The sequence below is a fragment of the Scyliorhinus torazame genome, chromosome 2 (genome assembly GCF_047496885.1).
Source record: "Scyliorhinus torazame isolate Kashiwa2021f chromosome 2, sScyTor2.1, whole genome shotgun sequence".
Classification (NCBI taxonomy): domain Eukaryota; kingdom Metazoa; phylum Chordata; class Chondrichthyes; order Carcharhiniformes; family Scyliorhinidae; genus Scyliorhinus; species Scyliorhinus torazame.
Window position 1 is genome coordinate 146,709,511 of NC_092708.1, and position 20,403 is coordinate 146,729,913.

The window sequence follows — 20,403 nt, forward strand, 5'->3', positions numbered from 1 at the left end:
TATCTGGATGGATGAAGCTATCGGTGCTCCCGGAGTCCAGCCGGCAGGAGATCTCATGCCCATCGATTTTCACGTTGGTAGAGGCCGTTGCTAGGTTGGGTGGGAGCGTGGACTGGTCAATCGTGACCGAGATGAGACGCGGCTGGTCGTCGATGGTGGCAGACGATGGGGTGCCCAGGGGCATGGTACGATGGCGGCACCCATGGGCCGCAAGAGTCGTGGGGGAAACAAGATGGCGGCGCCTGATGATCCTGGGGAGGACAAGATGGCGATGCCCACGGGCCGCAAGTGGCGGGGGTCGAACAAGGTGGCAGCACCCACGGGCCGCAAGTGGTGGCGTTCGAACAAGATGGCGGCGCCCACAGGCCGTACGTGGGGGTGATCGGAACAATAGGGGCGACTGCGCGGGCCTGGCACACCGCAGCAAAGTGTCCCTTCTTGCCGCAGGCCTTGCAAAGGATGCTCCGGGCCGGGCAGCATTGTCGGGAGTGTTTTGGCTGCCCATAGAAGTAACATTTGGGGCCCCCGGAATTGGTCAGCTGCCACGCGGCATAGGCGTAGGGTTGGCTGAGTGGGGTCCCCGATGGGGCGGCTGTATGCGGAGTCCACGATGCGTAGGAGCGGCCGTGGTTGTAGGCCTGGATGTTGCGCGAGGCGACCGTCAGCGAGAGCGCTAGCTTTTAGGTTGCCGCGAGGTTGAGCGTGGCCCCTTCTAAGAGGTGTTGGCGGATGTAATCTGACCCTATCCCTGTAACAAAAGTGTCTCTCATGAGCAAGTTCGAGTGTTCCGTGGCCGTGACGGCCTGACAGTCACAGTCTCTGACTAGGGGAATTAGTGCACGCCAGAAATCTTCCACTGACTGACCAGGAAGTTGACTACGAGTGGAGAGGATGTGTCTGGCATAGAGTGTGTTAGTCCGCTGAGCGTAGTCTTACTTCAGTAGCGCCATGGCGTCTTCGTAGGTCGGCACATCCAGGACAAGTGGAAAGACGTTGGAGCTCAGCCGCGTGTAGAGGATCTGAATCTTCTGAGCTTCCGGAATTGGGTCTGATGCAGACCTGATGTAAACTTCGAAACAGGCTAGCCAATGTTCAAAATCCTTTTTGGCGTTGCCTGATTGCGGATCTAGCTGCAGGCGATCCGGCTTGATGCGGAGGTCCATCTTCTGAAAACTTTAGTGTAATAAATTGATGCACGATCGATTACACAAAGACGAGAGTTGAATGCAACTGAGGCTTTATTACACTAAGATGTGTGGCCTCCTACAGCAGCTGGCGAAATGGCTGCTGTACGAGGAGCACACACATTTATACTCCGCCTACTGGATGGAGCCAGCAGGCAGGGAACTGCCCCCGTACCTGTAGTACAGGGCCTTACCACAAAGCACCTAATATATACATCAGTGGTGACTACCACAACGGGTTTCTCCACCAGCAATACCAGAATCACAAAACGCAATTGGGCGGAGAATTGCGCATGAGCTGAAAATGAAGGCAAACTCCTGGTGCCCTACAGAATGACATGCTCCAGTGTCTGGGGCAGGGGGTGGGGGTGGGGGGGGGGGGGGGGGGTTCAATATGGGAGCAGGGCTGCAGTGCAGGCCTGGGCCACCATGTTGCCCGCTGAATCTGTTTGGGAATGGGGGTGCTCGCCATGCTAACGTGTCTGCCCTTTATCCCCTGCAGAGAATGGATTTGGGTATCCAACCAGGAGTGGTTGGCATCTGGCTGGCCGCCTCAGTCCGGCGGACGTCATGAGGCTGTATGAGTTGCTCAGGGAGGTCCCTGCAGCAGGGGAGCCCGCCTCACAGGAACAAGAGCCAGCCAATGAGGATGGAGATCCGGCCCTCAGCAGGCCGAGGAAGAGGTGGGAAGGCAGCGCCACATCAGGCTCCCTGTGTACCGGCAGCGCCTGTCATTCATGGACTGAACGTGTTGTCGAAGACTCTGGCGGACCAGGGAGACCAAGCGGCGTATCTGCCATATGGAGGTCACCCGCACCCAGCAGCCATCAAAGTGATGGATGCCTGACCCTCTATGCCAGTTTCCTTCCAGGCATCGAGTGGCGACCTGTCTGGGAACTCCCAGACCTCTGTGCACAGGTGCATCCGCGCCGTCACAGACGCCCTGTTTGTCCGGTCCAAGAGGAGGATGCGGAGTAGGGCCAGGATATGGGGCTCAGGCAGCCGCAGGAGGCTGAACAATGTGTGCGCCAGTGCCAACATGCATGGGACAATCTAATTGCCACAAGTCAGCCCGGCCGGCGGCAGCTGCAACGTCCCTCCCCGCCATCCACCAGTCAATCACCCATCCCTGGCTACGCTGCCAGAACCCTCCTCCTCCGTACTTCCTACTTGCTTCACTACAAGGTGGTGGCCCTGGGTTGGCAGTATCAGTGGGTCTGGTCCATGGGATTGAAGATGATGACAACCCGCTCCACAAAGAGCCCTGGTTCTCTGCATTATTTGATAAAGTCTGACTCCTACATTCGGTAGCACTTTCTACTGTTCGCCCGGGTGATCACTGCATGCATGCTGGCCATTCCATCTCACGGTCCCCTGGGTTCCGGGGTGGGGTGGAGGGGGGGGGGTCACTCACTGGATAGGCACTGCCACCCCAGGATCGACACAAGTGGTGGTCCCAGACCACCCTAGGGGCCCTGAGCCTGCGCCTCACACCAGCGGTCTCATCCCCCTACCCCCCCCCCCCAACCTGACACACTCTCTGCCCCCATCCCTCACACCTTTCAGACAGAGCACTGAGGGGTATAAAAACATTGATGGTATGGGGAGCACATGGCTCACTCTACAGGTATGGTACAGCAGAAATGGACCAGTATTTTTTTAAACAGCACAATGTTTCTATGAACTCAAGTTCACCTTTTTAAAACAAATAGTGAATATCTTGGCAACCATTAATTCAAAGATAACCCCCAAAGAATACAACACTAAGTAATCTGTATGCTGTCCTTTTCACACAAAAGACTGAACAAACCTTTAAACAGAAGCACATCAGGGTTTACATTCAATACTGAAAACATTCATAATTCTGAATTCACCAAATGATTAAGAGATAGTCCTTCATGGCAGAGATCAACAGTACAGCTGCTTTGTCTGACTTCAGCTGCAACACACTGAAAAACAAAACAAAAAAGACAGACACACCCAAGCTTTTCTCAAAGTGAAACTAAAAAGCAGAACCAGAGCTCAGCTCCACCCACACTCTGACATCACTGCAGTAACATGAGCAGCTAATCATTTCTTAAAGCGACATTCTCATGACACCTCCCAGCCTTTAGTGTTCTAACTCTCTGTCTAGGTGGATCCCCAGGTGGTACAGCAGAAGTGGAGGCAGCCTGCTGCAATTCCAGCTCTGTGACCACTGTCCCCTTTGGCGGCCATCTTCTGGAGCGACCAAGCCCAAATAGACCCGGCAATCTTCCCGATGTCACAGGTGGCATGGTGCCGCCCAGTTCTGTCTGCTGCCCATCAGATGTGAAAGGGACAGGTGTCACCAATTGCCACCAGCGATCTCTGGAGGCTCCCCCAGCAGCTTGCACTACATGTCCTGGAGTCCCACTATCGCCTTCACCTGGGTCTCCATGCTCGCAGTCATGGAGCACAGAAACTGGGCCACGACCCTCTGGGACTGTACCACATCACTCAGTAGCTGTGCCCCGTCAGCCAGTGACTGTGCCAGGTCCCTTTGTGTCTAGTTCAAATCAGATCAGCCAGCGCCTGGCCAATGCTTTTGATGCCCACAGTCATGATCCGTTGTGACTGGGCCAAGCTCTGAAGCGCAATAACCATGTGGCCCTGGTACATGACTGCCTGTGACAGAAACGCCCTGTCCTGTGCCTCGGCACCTAACATACTGCTGTGTGGTGCGCACCAGATAGTGCCCCAGGAGCCTTTCACTAACATGTCCAATCGAGGTGAATGTCACTGGGATGGTGAAGGGTGCCCGTGACAGCAGTGCCGAGAGGTCTGAGTCGTCCCCGGACGTGTGCTCCGAGGTATCGCCAGGCTGGGGCGGGGGACCCAAAATGCATGGTTAGATCGCAGGTGGTGGGGGATGCCACACATGCCATAGGGATAACGCTATTCACTGCGGGCTCACTTGGTTCCCTAATGTCGACCTCCACCTCAGCGACTGCCCGCTATCTGACCTCTCCGTCCAGGTCCAATCCCACCTGCTCTGCGACGGTGAGGGGCCGCAGGTCTGGCGGGCCCCTTCCAGTCTTTTCTCTCTCCCAATAGTTGTGGATCACCTTCTCTGGGGGGGACTCATAATGCACAGTGTGACCCCCCCCCCCTCCAATCCTGGCATCCCGTAGCATCTCTATTTCAGTGTCAGTGAACCTCTGTGCCGCCCTTTAGGGTGGCATCTTCTTGACTGGAATGAGAGTGTTTGGGAAGTGGAGTGCTTAAAGGCGGCTGCAGTTTGTCAGACTCTCGAATGCCAATCCGAACCCGGCAAATCCCACGCCAGCATTCGTTGGAATTGCAGTAATTCCACGTGGCGCCTGTGCTACCCCATCAGGATAATGAATCGCTCTTGAATCGCTCTGGGACCAGTGCTACTTTCGGGGCCATAGAACTCATGCGATTCAGTCCCGGCGTCAGCACCTAGTCTCCGAAACGGAGAATCCAGCAAAAGTTTTTATTAATTTTGTCACAGCCCTCCTGTATCTGACTATATGCTTAAATAAAATAAGCTACATTTAGCTTTTCACAGCACCCAAGAGCATTTTTTTTAGCAAAAGACTAATCAATTTAGAGCCTGCCTCTGAGATATCAGAGATTATATTTGCTTTATTTTAGAGATAAATAGGTTCCGAGGCAGAAAGGAGCAGAGAATCCAGCAGCCGGCAAAAAAGTCAGGTACCCGGCAGTAGTTTGCGATGGCGGATTGGTGGCAGGTCAGTTATCCCTCTGCCTAGTGGAGTCAACGCCATTGCAAGGGGGGTCAAAGGGATATGCAAACTCTGGAATAGCAAGGGTGGGGGCATTGTTAGAATATCACAAAAGATGGGCAGCACGGTGGCGCAAGTGGTTAGCACTGCAGTCTCACGGCGCCAAGGTCCCAGGTTCGATCCCGGCTCTGGGTCATTGTCCGTGTGGAGTTCACACATTCTCCCAGTGTTTGTGTGGGTTTCGCCCCCACAACCCAAAGATGTACAGGGTAAGGGGATTGGCCACACTAAATTGCCCCTTAATTGGAAAAAATGAATTGGGTACTCTAAATTTATTTTAAAAAATGAAAAAAAAAGAATATCACAAAAGGGATGGGTCACACACAGACACAAGGTGGGGGTCAGTGTTTTGGGAGGGGAAAGTGTAGTCCTCGAGGCAACGAGGAATAAAGTTCAAGTCCTTGATTTGGAGATTGCAGTCAGGTGTCACAGAGTTTATAGATTCCTGTAGAAAGGAGTCAGGGAGCACCGACAGTCAAGGGACTTTGTGAACCTTATAGTCAGACGTCAGAGACAGGAAAGGATCCAGAAGTGCGATGGGCATGCAGCAAGAGCAATCAGTGGGAGTGTGCTGTACTCCAGTTGCAAGGAGGGGCAATGCCCATGTGCACCAGAAGGAAAAAGCTACATGTCGCTCGGTGCACAGGGTTGTCTCCCAATCGCTGTCTCACAATCGCTGTCCCCAAGTTTGGCTGGTCTACAGATGGAATGGTGATAATGACCGGAGGCATCTGCACACTGTAGATTGATAGTACATAACAAATGAGGGAATTTATGAAGCTCTCCTGGGGGCAGAGGGGGAGGTGAGTTTTCACCTCGATAATGGACTGTAGCCCGTGCACACAACCTCCAGGTAGGGTCCACCTGAGGCATTAGTGATGGGCTCGGGGAGAAGGGTAGGAATGTCCACCACAACAACTATTAAGTCCAGTATTATTCAGGGAAGCTCTATGTTCACATCATAAGAATCGGCTATATATCTTGACACATGGACAGTAGGGGAGGGTGTGCTGAATTGCATTCTGAAGTAATACTGGAAAATCACAATCTTGCTTTACCACCGTATTGGCTTTTGCTCAAATCAAAAATAACAATGAATCTGATCGAGAGGGGTCTGTGCATGCTGGGAGCAGTGCATATTGGGCTAAGACACCATTTCTGGGAGTGCTCATTACCTTGTGCCGCAAGAGTGAACAGGAGGCAGCGTAATGAGAAAGAAGGAAGACCTTGTTGTGAAGAAAGTCACTAAAAGTCAATGCCTTCGTTAGCGCTGTTAACAGGGTACTCAGAACTCAATGGCTTCACATCAAAGTGGCTGCATCTCAAGAGTAATACAGAGTACTTTGGAGTTTGAGACTGCAGATCACTATATGAATTCTATATGAATTCTATCAGTGAAGGCTAATCACATGCTCAGCAGATTTGGTATAATAACAGGCCACTCATTGACCATGAACAACTAATTGGCCATTACTGTGCCACGTCATAGATTGGAGCACAGAACTAGGTTGGGCCACTCATCTCATTTACACCTTATCATCCCACGGAGGGCTCCAGATGTCACATATCCTGGTTACTTCAATGTGTGTTCAATGTCTGCATCAACCACCATGCAAATAGGGCAGGGCAAAATACAAACCTTTACTTTATTTTATTTTTATAATCTTTATTGTCACAAGTAGGCTTACATTAACATTGCAATGAAGTTACTGTGAAAATCCCCGAGTCGCCACACTCGGCCGTCAGTTTGGGTACACAGAGGGAGAATTCAGAATGTCCAATTCACCGAAGAAGCATGTCTTTCGGGACTTGTGGGAGGAAACCGGAGCACCCGGAGGAAATTTATGCACGGTACCCTGAGAGTTGCCATGACTCCTACACCTTCAGTCACTCCTAGGTGCCTGAGAAGTTTGAGGGGTTACTCCATCTGCAGGGATAGCTGTTTGGGGAATAAGAATTACCCACTGAAACACTGGCTGATGACTGGTGCATCATCTTTAGCATCAACACTGCTCATTGCTCCACACTTTCGCTTATACAGCAAACAAAAGGGCTTCTGACGATATGCTTCAGGTGCTTGGACCATTTAGTTGGTTCATTATAATACACTCTGGATAGATTTTCACACTTCATCACGCCCTTCACAATGTGGCTAGACAAAGAGGTGAGTGCTTTCCAGAGGGTGAACTGGAGGAGGTTGAGAGCTTATTGGAAGATGAAGATCCAGAGGCCCAGGAATCTCAGGAAACTGCTGATAGTCAGTACGAATGCGATGATGCCAAGGAGGAAGGAAAACGTGGGAGATGTGCCCATGATGCATTAATTATTGACAGGTTCCAAGAAGAGTAAAGTTAAGTCAGGGCATATGGCCACATTCTCCTCCCCCTCAATGCCATTCCCTTTCATCTCAGAGGATGCCCAACCATTCGCAGCGAGAATGTGTTGTGCATTTGCACTTGCATGCTCTGCACTCATGAACCACCAGGCCTTAATCTCTGCTTTGGTCCGTGGTGCCTGTGAATGCGCTCACAGGGAACTGAGAGTTTACTGAGGAGCAAAAGCAATGTGAGAGAAGATTTGAAGCTAATGTGCTTGTCTTCTGCCACCAACACTGAAGGGACACAAATACAGCTAAAATATCTATGCTGATGAACTGCCCTCACTCAAGGTGTTCCTTGTGGAAGAAGGGTTAAAAATGCTTATGTCAGACACTTCAAAGATTTAAAGACATCTCCCTGACATCATATAAGAGCACGGAGACTAGTTCAACTGAGATTAACATCACATGAATGCTAATCGCACAGTGGGACAATACCACTGAGTGGGAGATTGACTAAACCTTGACATAAGAGGATTCCACGCTTTCAGTTGATCAAAATATTCACATAACTATCAAATGTATTCACCACAGTGCAATTTCTTCACATGACCCAAAAGTGCCATCAATTTGTTAACTTTCCTAAACCTACCGCTACGCCCAGAGCAGACTCGACATCCACAGCAGAGGTGGAGGCAGTCTGCTGACTGCCACATCCTGATGTCTCTGATGATCTTTGTGAACGTCCTTTGGTGGCCCGAGGTCTGGTGGGCACCATCTTGTTTAGGGTCTCTTGTTCCGGGACAGATGTGCCCTCAGCAGTCTGAGAAGCTGGAGGGATGGGGTAAAAGGTAGAGGGAACTGTGAGGAACTGTACACCCTTGGAGTGTCCTGAGAGGAGGACCCGGGGTGTCTGCTTGATGTTCATCCTCCCTGTAGGAGCCTCAGGGCCTCAACATGACTTCTCGAGATGGTACATCTGGAGGGAGGTCAAGGTTCCTTATTCTCATGTCACCTACATCGTGATGGTGCTCACCAGGGTGTGTGGCCATGCAGTTCATGGTTGAATGCAAATCTAACAACACCTGAACCAAGTTATCCATGGTGCTCGCCAATTTTCCTATGGTGGCCTCAAGATGTCCACATGTCGGAGCCACAACATCAGACAGAAGACAGTGTCATTATCATAGAATTTACAGAGCAGAAGCAGGCCATTCAGCCCATCGAGTCTGCACCGGCTCTTGGAAAGAGCACCCTACCCAAGGTCAACACCGCCACCCTATCCCCATAACCCAGTAACCCCACCCAACACTAAGGGCAATTTTGGACACTAAGGGCAATTTAGCATGGCCAATCCACCTAACCCGCACATCTTTGGACTGTGGGAGGAAACCGGAGCACCCGGAGGAAACCCACGCACACACGGGGAGGATGTGCAGACTCCGCACAGACAGTGACCTAAGCCAGAATCGAACCTGAGACCGTGGAGCTGTGAAGCAATTGTGCTATCCACAAGGCTACCGTGCTGCCACTCATGCGAGAGTGCCTTTAAGAACTGGATCTTTAAGCAATGTACTTTTCAGAAAACAGTTATGTCATAGAGTGGGTGGAGCTCAGCTCAGTGCAGCCATTTTGCAGGGTGGGTTTGCTGTTTGAAAGTGCCTGACTGGTTTTGCTGAGAGCAGTTTAAAAGTAGAAAGCCAGTTTGAGACAGCATGAGAAGTTCTGGTTTACTGTGACCTGCTTAGAAGGGAGAAAGCCAGGTTTGGAAAGCAGCGTGGGTGTGTCTGTGGGTTTCCAGAGAGCTGCATGAAGAAAGCAAGGTGCTGGAGCTGAAGTCACCCAAGCTAATATATCGCTGCCATTCTACAGAAAATATATATATCCTTTCACCTGATGTGATACTGTTTCTTGGAAGTTTGAAGGAACATTTTAAGGAGTTATTTACTGTTGCAATATTTTCTGAGTTATCTTTGAAGTAAGGGGTTAAGAGAGCCAATATTTATTTAAGATGTTAAGTTGAGTTCATGGAATAAACAGTGTTTTGTGTTCAAAAACCCACGTGTCCATAATTGTAATCCCACACCTAGGGAAAAAGCCGTGTGCTCGGAAAAGCAACAAATTCATTAAAGGGAGAGATTGGTTGAACTCCATGATACATTTTGGGGTTCTGAAAACGTATCGCCCATAACAACAGACAGACTCATCTATTGCCTGATCCACTGCGTGGCTTCCAAAACTTTGCCTGATGTTCCGCCACCTGTCAGTGTCATCTCCAGCTTTGAATTGGCAGCCGCTTGAAGAGATTCATCTCCTGACTGCGACTGAACGGGTGACTGTTTTCCAGCAGCCCTCTGGGTGGCGGAGACCTGGGCTCTCCATGTCTCTGACTCCTGCAGGGACCTGTCAGTGAGCTGTCGTCCATAAAGTGACCCCGAACCTAGAGCTGAGCCGCACAGAATTGTCTGGCCTGGTGGAGGATGCAGATGAACACAATGATGGTCTTCCTGAGTTTCCTGTTTGGACATTGGCCAGGATTTTCTAGCCCTGTCATGGATGGATCCACCACGGGAAATTTCGAGTCCCAGCCTAAATCCCATTGACTTTGGGTGGGACTGGATGGTCCTGGCAACTGGTGGAGCTGGACAATCCCTCCCGTGTTCTGGGCTGCCTTCCCAGAAGGAAAAATCAGTAAAGCAGAGAAACGAGAATACTGGTCCAAACTGATTTTTTCTTCCGGGTTGCAGGCCTCGACTTGCTGCTGCCTAGAGAGAATAGTGTTTGCGTTAATGAGCATAAGCAATATAAGATTGCATGTGACTGTGATTGCTAGAATGTAATAAAGGATGGAGTTATGATCCAAACTAGGTTGGTGGGAAAAATTGATCTCCCCTTCACCACAGGAATGATCCCTCTTCTCCTCAGACAACTCAGCTGCAGCCTCCTTGAACTCAGTGAGCACAATGATGTTGGTTGTCCCTACCCCAGTATGTGATCTTTCCCTTCTGTCGTGTGCCAGCGTGCCCTGTATGAAGACAAAAGAAAGACATTTGATGAGAAGGGCTGGAGTAGGGGCTGGGTAAGACTGTTTGCTCCTGTACATGGTGAGCCTTCCCCAGAAGGAGAGAGAATGAGATGTATGTGTTCAGCTGACATTTAAATATGGCTCCTGGATGATGGGAAGATGAATCAGTTCCCAACTCGCCAGTTGATTTGGGCCGATACTCACCTGTGCATAGTTATTGAGCTTCCAAGCATGGAATCGGGCGTGAGTTCCCACCATTCCAAGCAGTGGGATGCACACCCTCGAAACTGCTTGCCACCACATTTAGTCACTCAATGGAGAATTCCGGCCATTGACTCAGATCAGGCATCAGATTGAGCTTTGTTTGTGATGAACTCTTACTCTAATCGTGTATTGAGCACAAAGAGGCCTTCAGGACCCTTAGCTGAATTTATTAATGTATCCAAATCTAATTTTTCCCATTTTTGGGGAAAGGTGAAAACAAAAGAATTCGGAGCCAATTTTGGCATTCTGTGGCAAAAATTATTTTTATTATCCCCCCAATGGCAATCAACCAAGGTCAAGAAAGCCTCAGGGTAATATTTCCCTTTCAACTGCAACAGTGCATAGGTTCCCATTCAGGGCATGCACAACTTGGGCCCTTACCTCGAGGCCAAATTTAAAAAAAATTAAAATGGGTGCACTTAAGAAAATCGACCCAAATCTGTAATCCAAAGATGTGCTGCATGACAATGTATGAATCAGTATGGGAAATACACCAGTATCACATCCTTGATCAAAGATTTAGAATGGGACTCACTACAGCAAAGGAGGGAGAAAAATAGACTGACCATGTTCTATAAAATATGGAATGGACCGGTGGGAATTAACAAGCATAAATAAGTGCCTCCAGCAATGACAAAATGTGAGTTAGCCATCCACACAAATTATAAGAACCATTGTTTCCAGGACACTATCAACAAACTTTCTTCCCAATTCTACATTGAAACAAATTGCCAAAGGAAATAGTCACAGCTCCCTTGCTCATTTAAAGACTCATCTTTAAATTATTTCCATTTAAAAGTTTTCTGTATCAGGACTACCATCTCAGCAGGTCCCACCTGGTCTAGCCCTACCTATATAAATGTTGGCAGAATAAAGATATTCGTCTGTGATGACAATACAACTGAAGCAGAAGCAGCAGATCCATTAGTTATTACGCATAAATAATTTACCCTTCTCTTCCATTTGTCAGAAATTCATTTAATCAGTTCATGAGGGGCAAGGAATGAGTGTCCATTATTCTACCTGCAGGTAGTTCATCCTCTGCGAGCTTCCAGACACCTCATTGTACTGTTAATTATTCAGTTATTTCAAGCTTTTTCTTTAAGAAGGCATTCTCACGATTAAAGTTACTTTTTTGAAACAACTTAAGGGAAAGAGTCCATTTCATTGTGCAGAATAGTACCAAAATTGAATGGAATAGGAGATTCAGCAATTAATGTCTCATTCTATGGTCTTTATGAATTCCGTGATGGTGCTACCTGCAACTTGATGGTCGATGATGATCTTCAGTATTGTTGAAAAAACTTGTTGCTGTGGAAACAGTCTCATTCCTACTGCGTATTGTAAGGGTTCTTCTTGGTGATTCCCTTATCTCCCCTTTCTTTATTTTTGTTGTTATCATTTTGATCCACGAATGCTAAATGGACATGTGTATTTAAGTCAAGCAGCAGACAGGAGGAATTCAAGACGATTCTGCATAGTATATGGTGCTTCTAGTTTTGGACAACAAGACCCAGACTTTTTGGCAACCGAGAGATGGGTGGGACTCAGTTCAATTGAGTGGTTGGTGGGCAATGAATTGGCGAAAAGGCCATATCCTGCCTGGTAAAAGATGGTGATTGGGTCTCCTTGAGTGGAATCATTTTCAGAGACCCAAGGAACTGAATTTGAATCCTGGATACTGAGGGGAAGGACCCGCACTATTCTCTCTCTCTGTCTCTTTCTCCAGAAAAGCTGTCAGTTGATATATTTCTGAACTTACAGAGAACCTGAATGAATGAATCTACAATGAAATCATTACAGGCTGCAAACAGAGACCTGGATCTGAAAGCTTACTTTGAAGGAAGTCTGTTTAAAGACAGCTATCTTAAACAAAGACTATTTTTTCTTTAACTTATTATTTTCACCCCTCCCCTCTGTTCGTCTGTCTAGTGTATGCATTTAGAGGGTGGCCAAAGGGGGCAAGTTAAAGATGGGGATTAGGAATTTGATAATAGTTAACCAGTTGTATTGGCTGCATACTTCATTATAGTTCCTATAAATAAAAAGTAATTTCTGTTTAAATTTACAAACCTAGTGACTGTAATTATTGAGCAGCCAAGGGCCAAAGACTTTGGGTATTTTTGTAAGAATTATTCATTAATTCAATTGTGTTGCGACTCAAGGTCAAGTGGGCTGGAATTGACTACACATTAGCCCAGGGTGTCGTAACAGTATATATTCCTATTGTGTTTAGGGCATGTAAGATGGCACATTTGAATTTTAAGAGGAACAAGAGAGCCTTTACGTTGTTTTAAAAATTATAGATAAAGGATACTCCCATCAGGGTTCACTTCTTAAACAAAGTTTAAGGGGGGGAGATTTGTTAGTGCTCTTTGGGGGGGGTTTAAACTAATGCAGCAGGGGCATGGGAACCTGGATTGTAGTTTTAGGGTAAGGGAGAATGAGAGTATAGAGGTCAGGAGCTCAGATTTGACGTCGGAGGAGGGGGCCAGTGTTCAGGTAGGTGGTTTGAAGTGTGTCTACTTCAATGCCAGGAGTATACGAAATAAGGTAGGGGAACTGGCAGCATGGGTTGGTACCTGGGACTTCGATGTTGTGGCCATTTCGGAGACGTGGATAGAGCAGGGACAGGAATGGATGTTGCAGGTTCCGGGGTTTAGGTGTTTTAGTAAGCTCAGGGAAGGAGGCAAAAGAGGGGGAGGTGTGGCGCTGCTAGTCAAGAGCAGTATTACGGTGGCGGAGAGGATGCTAGATGGGGACTCATCTTCCGAGGTAGTATGGGCTGAGGTTAGAAACAGGAAGGGAGAGGTCACCCTGTTGGGAGTTTTCTATAGGCCTCCAAATAGTTCTAGGGATGTAGAGGAAAGGATGGCGAAGATGATCCTGGATATGAGCGAAAGTAACAGGGTAGTTATTATGGGAGACTTTAACTTTACAAATATTGACTGGAAAAGATATAGTTCGAGTACATTAGATGGGTCGTTTTTTGTTCAGTGTGTGCAGGAGGGTTTCCTGACACAGTTTGTTGACAGGCCAACAAGAGGTGAGGCCACATTGGATTTGGTTTTGGGTAATGAACCAGGCCAGGTGTTGGATTTGGAGGTAGGTGAGCACTTTGGGGACAGTGACCACAATTCGGTGACGTTTACGTTAAGGATGGAAAGGGATAAGTATACACCGCAGGGCAAGAGTTATAGCTGGGGGAAGGGAAATTATGATGCCATTAGACGTGACTTGGGGGGGATAAGGTGGATAAGTAGGCTGCAAGTTTTGGACACACTGGATAAGTGGAGCTTGTTCAAGGACCAGATATTGCGTGTTCTTGATAAGTATGTACCGGTCAGGCAGGGAGGAAGGTGCCGAGCGAGGGAACCGTGGTTTACCAAAGAAGTGGAATCTCTTGTTAAGAGGAAGAAGGAGGCCTATGTGAAGATGAGGTGTGAAGTTTCAGTTGGGGCGATGGATAGTTACAAGGTAGCGAGGAAGGATCTAAAGAGAGAGCTAAGACGAGCAAGGAGGGGACATGAGAAGTATTTGGCAGGAAGGATCAAGGAAAACCCAAAAGCTTTCTATAGGTATGTCAGGAATAAGCGAATGACTAGGGACAGAGTAGGACCAGTCAAGGACAGGGATGGGAAGTTGTGTGTAGAGTCTGAAGAGATAGGCGAGATACTAAATGAATATTTTTCGTCAGTATTCACTCAGGAAAAAGATAATGTTGTGGAGGAGAATGCTGAGCTCCAGGTAAATAGATTAGATGGCATTGAGGTAAGTAGGGAAGAGGTGTTGGCAATTCTGGACAGGCTGAAAATAGATAAGTCCCCGGGGCCTGATGGGATTTATCCTAGGATTCTCTGGGAGGCCAGGGAAGAGATTGCTGGACCATTGGCTTTGATTTTTATGTCATCATTGGATACAGGAATAGTGCCAGAGGACTGGAGGATAGCAAATGTGGTCCCTTTGTTCAAAAAGGGGAGCAGAGACAACCCCGGCAACTATAGACCGGTGAGCCTCACGTCTGTAGTGGGTAAAGTCTTGGAGGGCATTATAAGAGACAAGATTTATAATCATCTAGATAGGAATAATATGATCAGGGATAGTCAGCATGGCTTTGTGAAGGGTAGGTCATGCCTCACAAACCTTATCGAGTTCTTTGAGAAGGTGACTGAACAGGTAGACGAGGGTAGAGCAGTTGATGTGGTGTATATGGATTTCAGCAAAGCGTTTGATAAGGTTCCCCACGGTAGGCTATTGCAGAAAATACGGAGGCTGGGGATTGAGGGTGATTTAGAGACGTGGATCAGAAATTGGCTAGCTGAAAGAAGACAGAGGGTGGTGGTTGATGGGAAATGTTCAGAATGGAGTTCTGTCACAAGTGGAGTACCACAAGGATCTGTTCTGGGGCCGTTGCTGTTTGTCATTTTTATCAATGACCTAGAGGAAGGCGCAGAAGGGTGGGTGAGTAAATTTGCAGACGATACTAAAGTCGGTGGTGTTGTCGATAGTGAGGAAGGAAGTAGCAGGTTACAGAGGGATATAGATAAGCTGCAGTGCTGGGCTGAGAGGTGGCAAATGGAGTTTAATGTAGAGAAGTGTGAGGTGATTCACTTTGGAAGGAAAAACAGGAATGTGGAATATGTGGCTAATGGAAAAGTTCTTGAAAGTGTGGATGAGCAGAGGGATCTAGGTGTCCATGTACATAGATCCCTGAAAGTTGCCACCCAGGTTGATAGGGTGGTGAAGAAGGCCTATGGAGTGTTGGCCTTTATTGGTAGAGGGATTGAGTTCCGGAGTCAGGAGGTCATGTTGCAGCTGTACAGAACTCTGGTACGGCCGCATTTGGAGTATTGCGTACAGTTCTGGTCACCGCATTATAGGAAGGACGTGGAGGCTTTGGAACGGGTGCAGAGGAGATTTACCAGGATGTTGCCTGGTATGGAGGGAAAATCTTATGAGGAAAGGCTGATGGACTTGAGGTTGTTTTCGTTAGAGAGAAGAAGGTTAAGAGGAGACTTAATAGAGGCATACAAAATGATCAGAGGGTTAGATAGGGTGGACAGTGAGAGCCTTCTCCCGCGGATGGAAATGGCTAGCACGAGGGGACATAGCCTTAAACTGAGGGGTAATAGATATAGGACAGAGGTCAGGGGTAGGTTCTTTACGCAAAGAGTAGTGAGGCCGTGGAATGCCCTACCTGCTACAGTAGTGAACTCGCCAACATTAAGGGCATTTAAAAGTTTATTGGATAAACATATGGATGATAATGGTATAGTGTAGGTTAGATGGCTTTTGTTTCGGTGCAACATCGTGGGCCGAAGGGCCTGTACTGCGCTGTATTGTTCTATGTTCTATGTTCTAAAGTATTGCAATCATTATGTCATTGTATCATTACTTGACAACTGGCAAGTGGTAGAATTTTGGTCGCAAAAGAAATTCTACAGTCTTTCTTTCTTACCTCAGAAAAAAATGTTCTACTCTTGTGTTCAGCATGTGTACAGCAGAAGTGGATTTGTAGTTAGTTATGGCCTACAGTTCTACTTCTGGGAACACATTGCTGGGGCTGCTGGGGCTGATGAAGATAAATGGTTATTTTTCGCTGACAATTTCCCTAGCACTGATCTTCAAGATCGAGTTCATGTAATCTTGAGGTGAGGAGACGTTTCTTCATCCAAAGAGTGGTGAGCTGTGGAATTCATTACCACAGGAAGTAGTTGATGCCAAAACATTGAATATATTCAAGACGGGGCTAGATATAGCACTTGGGGAGAATGGGATCAAAGGTTATGGAGAGAAAGCAGGATTGGGATATTGAGTTGGATGATCAGCCATGATCGTGATAAATGGCGGAGCAGGTTCAAAGAGCCAAAAGGCCTCCTCTTGCTCCTATCTTCTATGTATCGCATGCTTCACTGTATTATAATAGAGAACAACTTTTACTGGATTAATGCAACAAAATAAATGGAGTATAAAGTACATTTACATGGAAAACATCTGGGGCGAGATTCTTCGACCCCCCCGCCGGGTCGGAAAATCGGCGGGGGCTGGCGTGAATCCTGCCCCCACCGGTTGCCGAATTCTCCGGCACCGGATATTCGTCAGGGGTGGGAACAGCGCCGGTTGGCGCCGCCCCCCCCCCCCCCCCCGCGATTCTCCGGCCCGGATGGGCCGAAGTCCCGCTGCTAGAATGCCTGTCCCGCCGGCGTAGATTAAACCACCTACCTTACCGGCGGGGCAAGGCGGCGCGGGCGGGCTCCGTGGTCCTGGGGGCGGCGCGGGGCGATCTGGCCCCGGGGGGTGCCCCCAAGGTGGCCTGGCCCGCGATTGGGGCCCACCGATCCGCGGGCGGGCCTGTGCCGTGGGGGCACTCTTTTCCTTCCGCCTTCGCCACGGTCTCCACCATGGTGGAGGCGGAAGAGACTCCCTCCACAGCGCATACGCGGGGATGTCGTGAGCGGTGGCTGATGCTCCCGCGTATGCGCCGCCCGGAGATGTCATTTCCGCGCCAGTTGGCGGGGCACCAAAGGCCTTTTCCGCCAGCTGGCGGGGCGGAAATTAGTCCTGCGAGGGGCTAGCCCCTGAAGGTTGGGGCTCGGCCCCCCAAGATGCGGAGGATTCCGCACCTTTGGGGCGGCGCGATGCCCGACTGATTTGCGCCCTTTGGGGCGCCGGTCGGCGGACATCGCGCCGATACCGGAGAATTTCGCTCCTGATCCATTGTGTAAGCAAAAGGGAAATTTCGCTCCTGATCCATTGTGTAAGCAAAAGGGAAATAAAAAAAATAATTTTCAATATTTTGGTTCTGCTGGCCATGCCATCCCTAATAAATGTAAAACAACGTTATTTTCCTCCATGAATAGTTTGAGAAGCTCAGAGGTTATTGAATAGAACGCATGGCTATCCTGAAGCAACACCAACTCAATTTATGTTGCTTCCAAAGCTATCACGGAACTGCCTGTTTGAGTGAACTTCAGATCACATTAATTTTATTTCATTGACAGTAGAGCTGTTCTCAGTGGCAGTGTCGTGGAGTGAACATGTATTAATGAGTCAACTGAAAATTGTCGTGGTCATTGAAACACATATTAATAATGATCAGGAGGGACTGATCATGAGAAATGGCAGGGCCAGGTCAAAAATAATTAAACAAATTGCTCTCATTAAGCCAGTTTGATCATCTGAACCTTGTGAAGCAGACAAACCTCACCAAAGTGAGATGTTGAAAGTCACAGTTGTTGATTGGTTTTGTCACCAATCGAACTTTCCACAAAATCAAATTCAATACTTGCGTATTTATTTCAGGATTTTACTAGGTGTTGAATAATTTAAATACCGTTTTTTTTTTTCCTGTAATTATAATTTAAGGAACATTTTTTTCATATTGATGTAACTTATTCTTGAAATTGCTGTTCGAGCAAAAGAAAAACTGGGGAATATGGCAGAGGTACAATTTTGATAGCTGCTTTATTTATGTTTTTTATAGTTTGCAAGGCATATAAAGAAATCTGAGGGTCAGAAGACTCCCAAGGTTGAATTGCAAATCTCCATCTATGGTGTCAAAATCTTAGACTCCAAAACAAAAGTAAGTAATTCTGTTATTTTTGGGTAGTTATTAATGATCAAAAATGATATATTGTGAATATACTTTTCTACAATCTTTTAATCAGAACTGAACTTGTGAAAAGTCAACTAAAATGAACCCATATTTTTTGTCTGGATACAGCAATGTAAATGCATTTATGTCGGATTTATGAGACATATGTATCGGGCAAACTTTAACTAATTTGCACAATAGAGAGTTCTGTAGAGTGGGATGCGAGATGATTTAGGTGGGGCCTTGAAGGAGGGGGTCGTGGTTGGAGGCCTCTGGGAGAGGGGGAGGGATTGAGGAGGTGGAGAAGTTTGGAGGCCTGGGGTGATTGAAGCTCTGGGGGAGGGGATGCAGAGGACGGCGAGAGAAAGAGATTGGGGAAGTTCAGGGGTGGGAGAGTGGTTGCTCTGATTACAATGGTTGCCTCGACAGGCATGCTGGGTCTAGCTGGTAGGTGTAGTACTACCTCCAGGGTCCGACCGCCTTTGCTTGGACATGGTTGCCAGGATTCCTGAAGCTCAGGAAATCCGTCTGTACCTATCTAGATTTGACAAACTGCATAACAGTGAGGCTTGGAGCATCATTATGATATTTAATGAGCCAATCCACCTCCTTAGAGTGGGTTGGCCGCCCACAAATCTTCTCGCCTTAGTTAAAGCCAGACATCTTGCCAAAACCGACACATGTCTTTTCACAGTCTTTCCCTTGTATTTTCCTTTTCTTTGCTATCTGTATCACTCTTTGTTTATCCCTGCTTTAGAGACCCTCTCATCTCTTGCCATACTCTGCACTGCCTATCAGTATCAATTACATTGCAGCTGGTTCTGCTTTTAACATTTTGGAATATAAAATCCTCCTTCGTTGACTGCTGTTATAAGTGTGCTGGTGGCATTGACAGTCATCTGATGCCAGTAGCATGGAACTCAAAACAAATTGTGTGTTTATTGTATGCCATCCAGCTGAAGCCTGCAGCTCATTAATCTTTAGCTATCCTGCAGCTGTTTCTTAGTGGCACTGTAAGTCATGCAATGCCACTGGTGTCCCCCACTCACTACTGTTACCACAATACGTAGCCCCAACTAAAACAGAACTCCCTGGCTGAGAAGTCTAATTTCAGGCTCTCTACTTCCCTTTGCTTTACAGTTATTGCTATTCTACATAGGAAGGAAATCTCCTCCTCCAGACAACTAATAATTCTCCTCCATACATCACCAGCTATTTGCTCTCAATTCATGAACAGACGATTTCCGGGGCTGGATTTATGTGTCGCTGGGGAAACCGCATGCCCATCTCATGACTGACTTTTTGTCTTATCACGGGTTCTCAGTGCAGTTTTCAAGCCGCGATGGAGTAAGGGAGGAGTATGGGTGTGGAGGCAGGCTAGCTGGAAGGTCTGCTTCATTTACTGCTGAATGCAGTACAGATCCCAATTTCATCTATATGCCCCCTAAACCTTGCCTTTCAACCCTCTCTCAAGCTCATCCACCCTATGGCCTCTCCATGCCCCCTCAATTCCCCTGCCCTCAGATCTCCCACTGCCCCGATTATGCACTTCAGATTCCCCATATCCCTTCCACACCATCTCAGATCCTACATCCTACTTCATACCGCCATACATCTTCCATAGCCACTCACTCATATGGATAGTCCTCAGGAGCCATGCAGTCATAATAGGGATTATTTTAAATTCAGGTGTAAATGAATTAAATCTGAACCCATCATTTAAAAACTCAAATTAAAACTTCTGTCATTAACACTGCAATCCTGTTTAAAAATGTTCAATTCCTTAAGTGGCCAATAACTTGCATAAACAAGCAATCATTCAGTCAGAAACCACATAAAGGCAGGTTAAGTCACCGCAATTTCCTTAAACAATCAACCACTCCCTTGAGCCGTTGTGTCAAAAGAACACTGACAGAGTTAAGTATGCCATAGTTTTTGGAACTCAGCCAGGCATCCATAAATTGCTGCAGCTATGAATTGCAGCTCCATTGAAATTGAAGGAATGAATGGTGTTATATTTCCATTTAAAAGCAAATGCCTGTCAATCAAAGGAGGGCAGCAGCTGCTTAAATATTTTTAACTTTCAACAGGAGGGAATTTTTTTTCAAAGCCCTCGCTGTCCTTCAATTTCATAGTAGCAAACATGACAAGAGGGTTTACCAACATATTTTTCTACGTGTTTGAATGCATTTTTGAACTCTCATCAATGGAAAATATACTGTTATGCA

The 20,403-nt window shown here is 47.5% G+C and overlaps 1 protein-coding gene across 6 annotated transcripts in view; it reads left to right on the forward strand.

The window, feature by feature from the left end:
- The window catches only part of gulp1b (GULP PTB domain containing engulfment adaptor 1b), a 645,746-nt gene that overhangs the window by 507,226 nt on the left and 118,117 nt on the right, over positions 1-20,403 (forward strand). For all 6 annotated transcript variants that reach the window (XM_072477928.1, XM_072477980.1, XM_072477970.1 and 3 more), the window contains one exon: positions 18,065-18,163. In XM_072477928.1, coding sequence (XP_072334029.1) covers positions 18,065-18,163 — 99 coding nt within the window. The remainder of the gene's footprint in view (positions 1-18,064; positions 18,164-20,403) is intronic.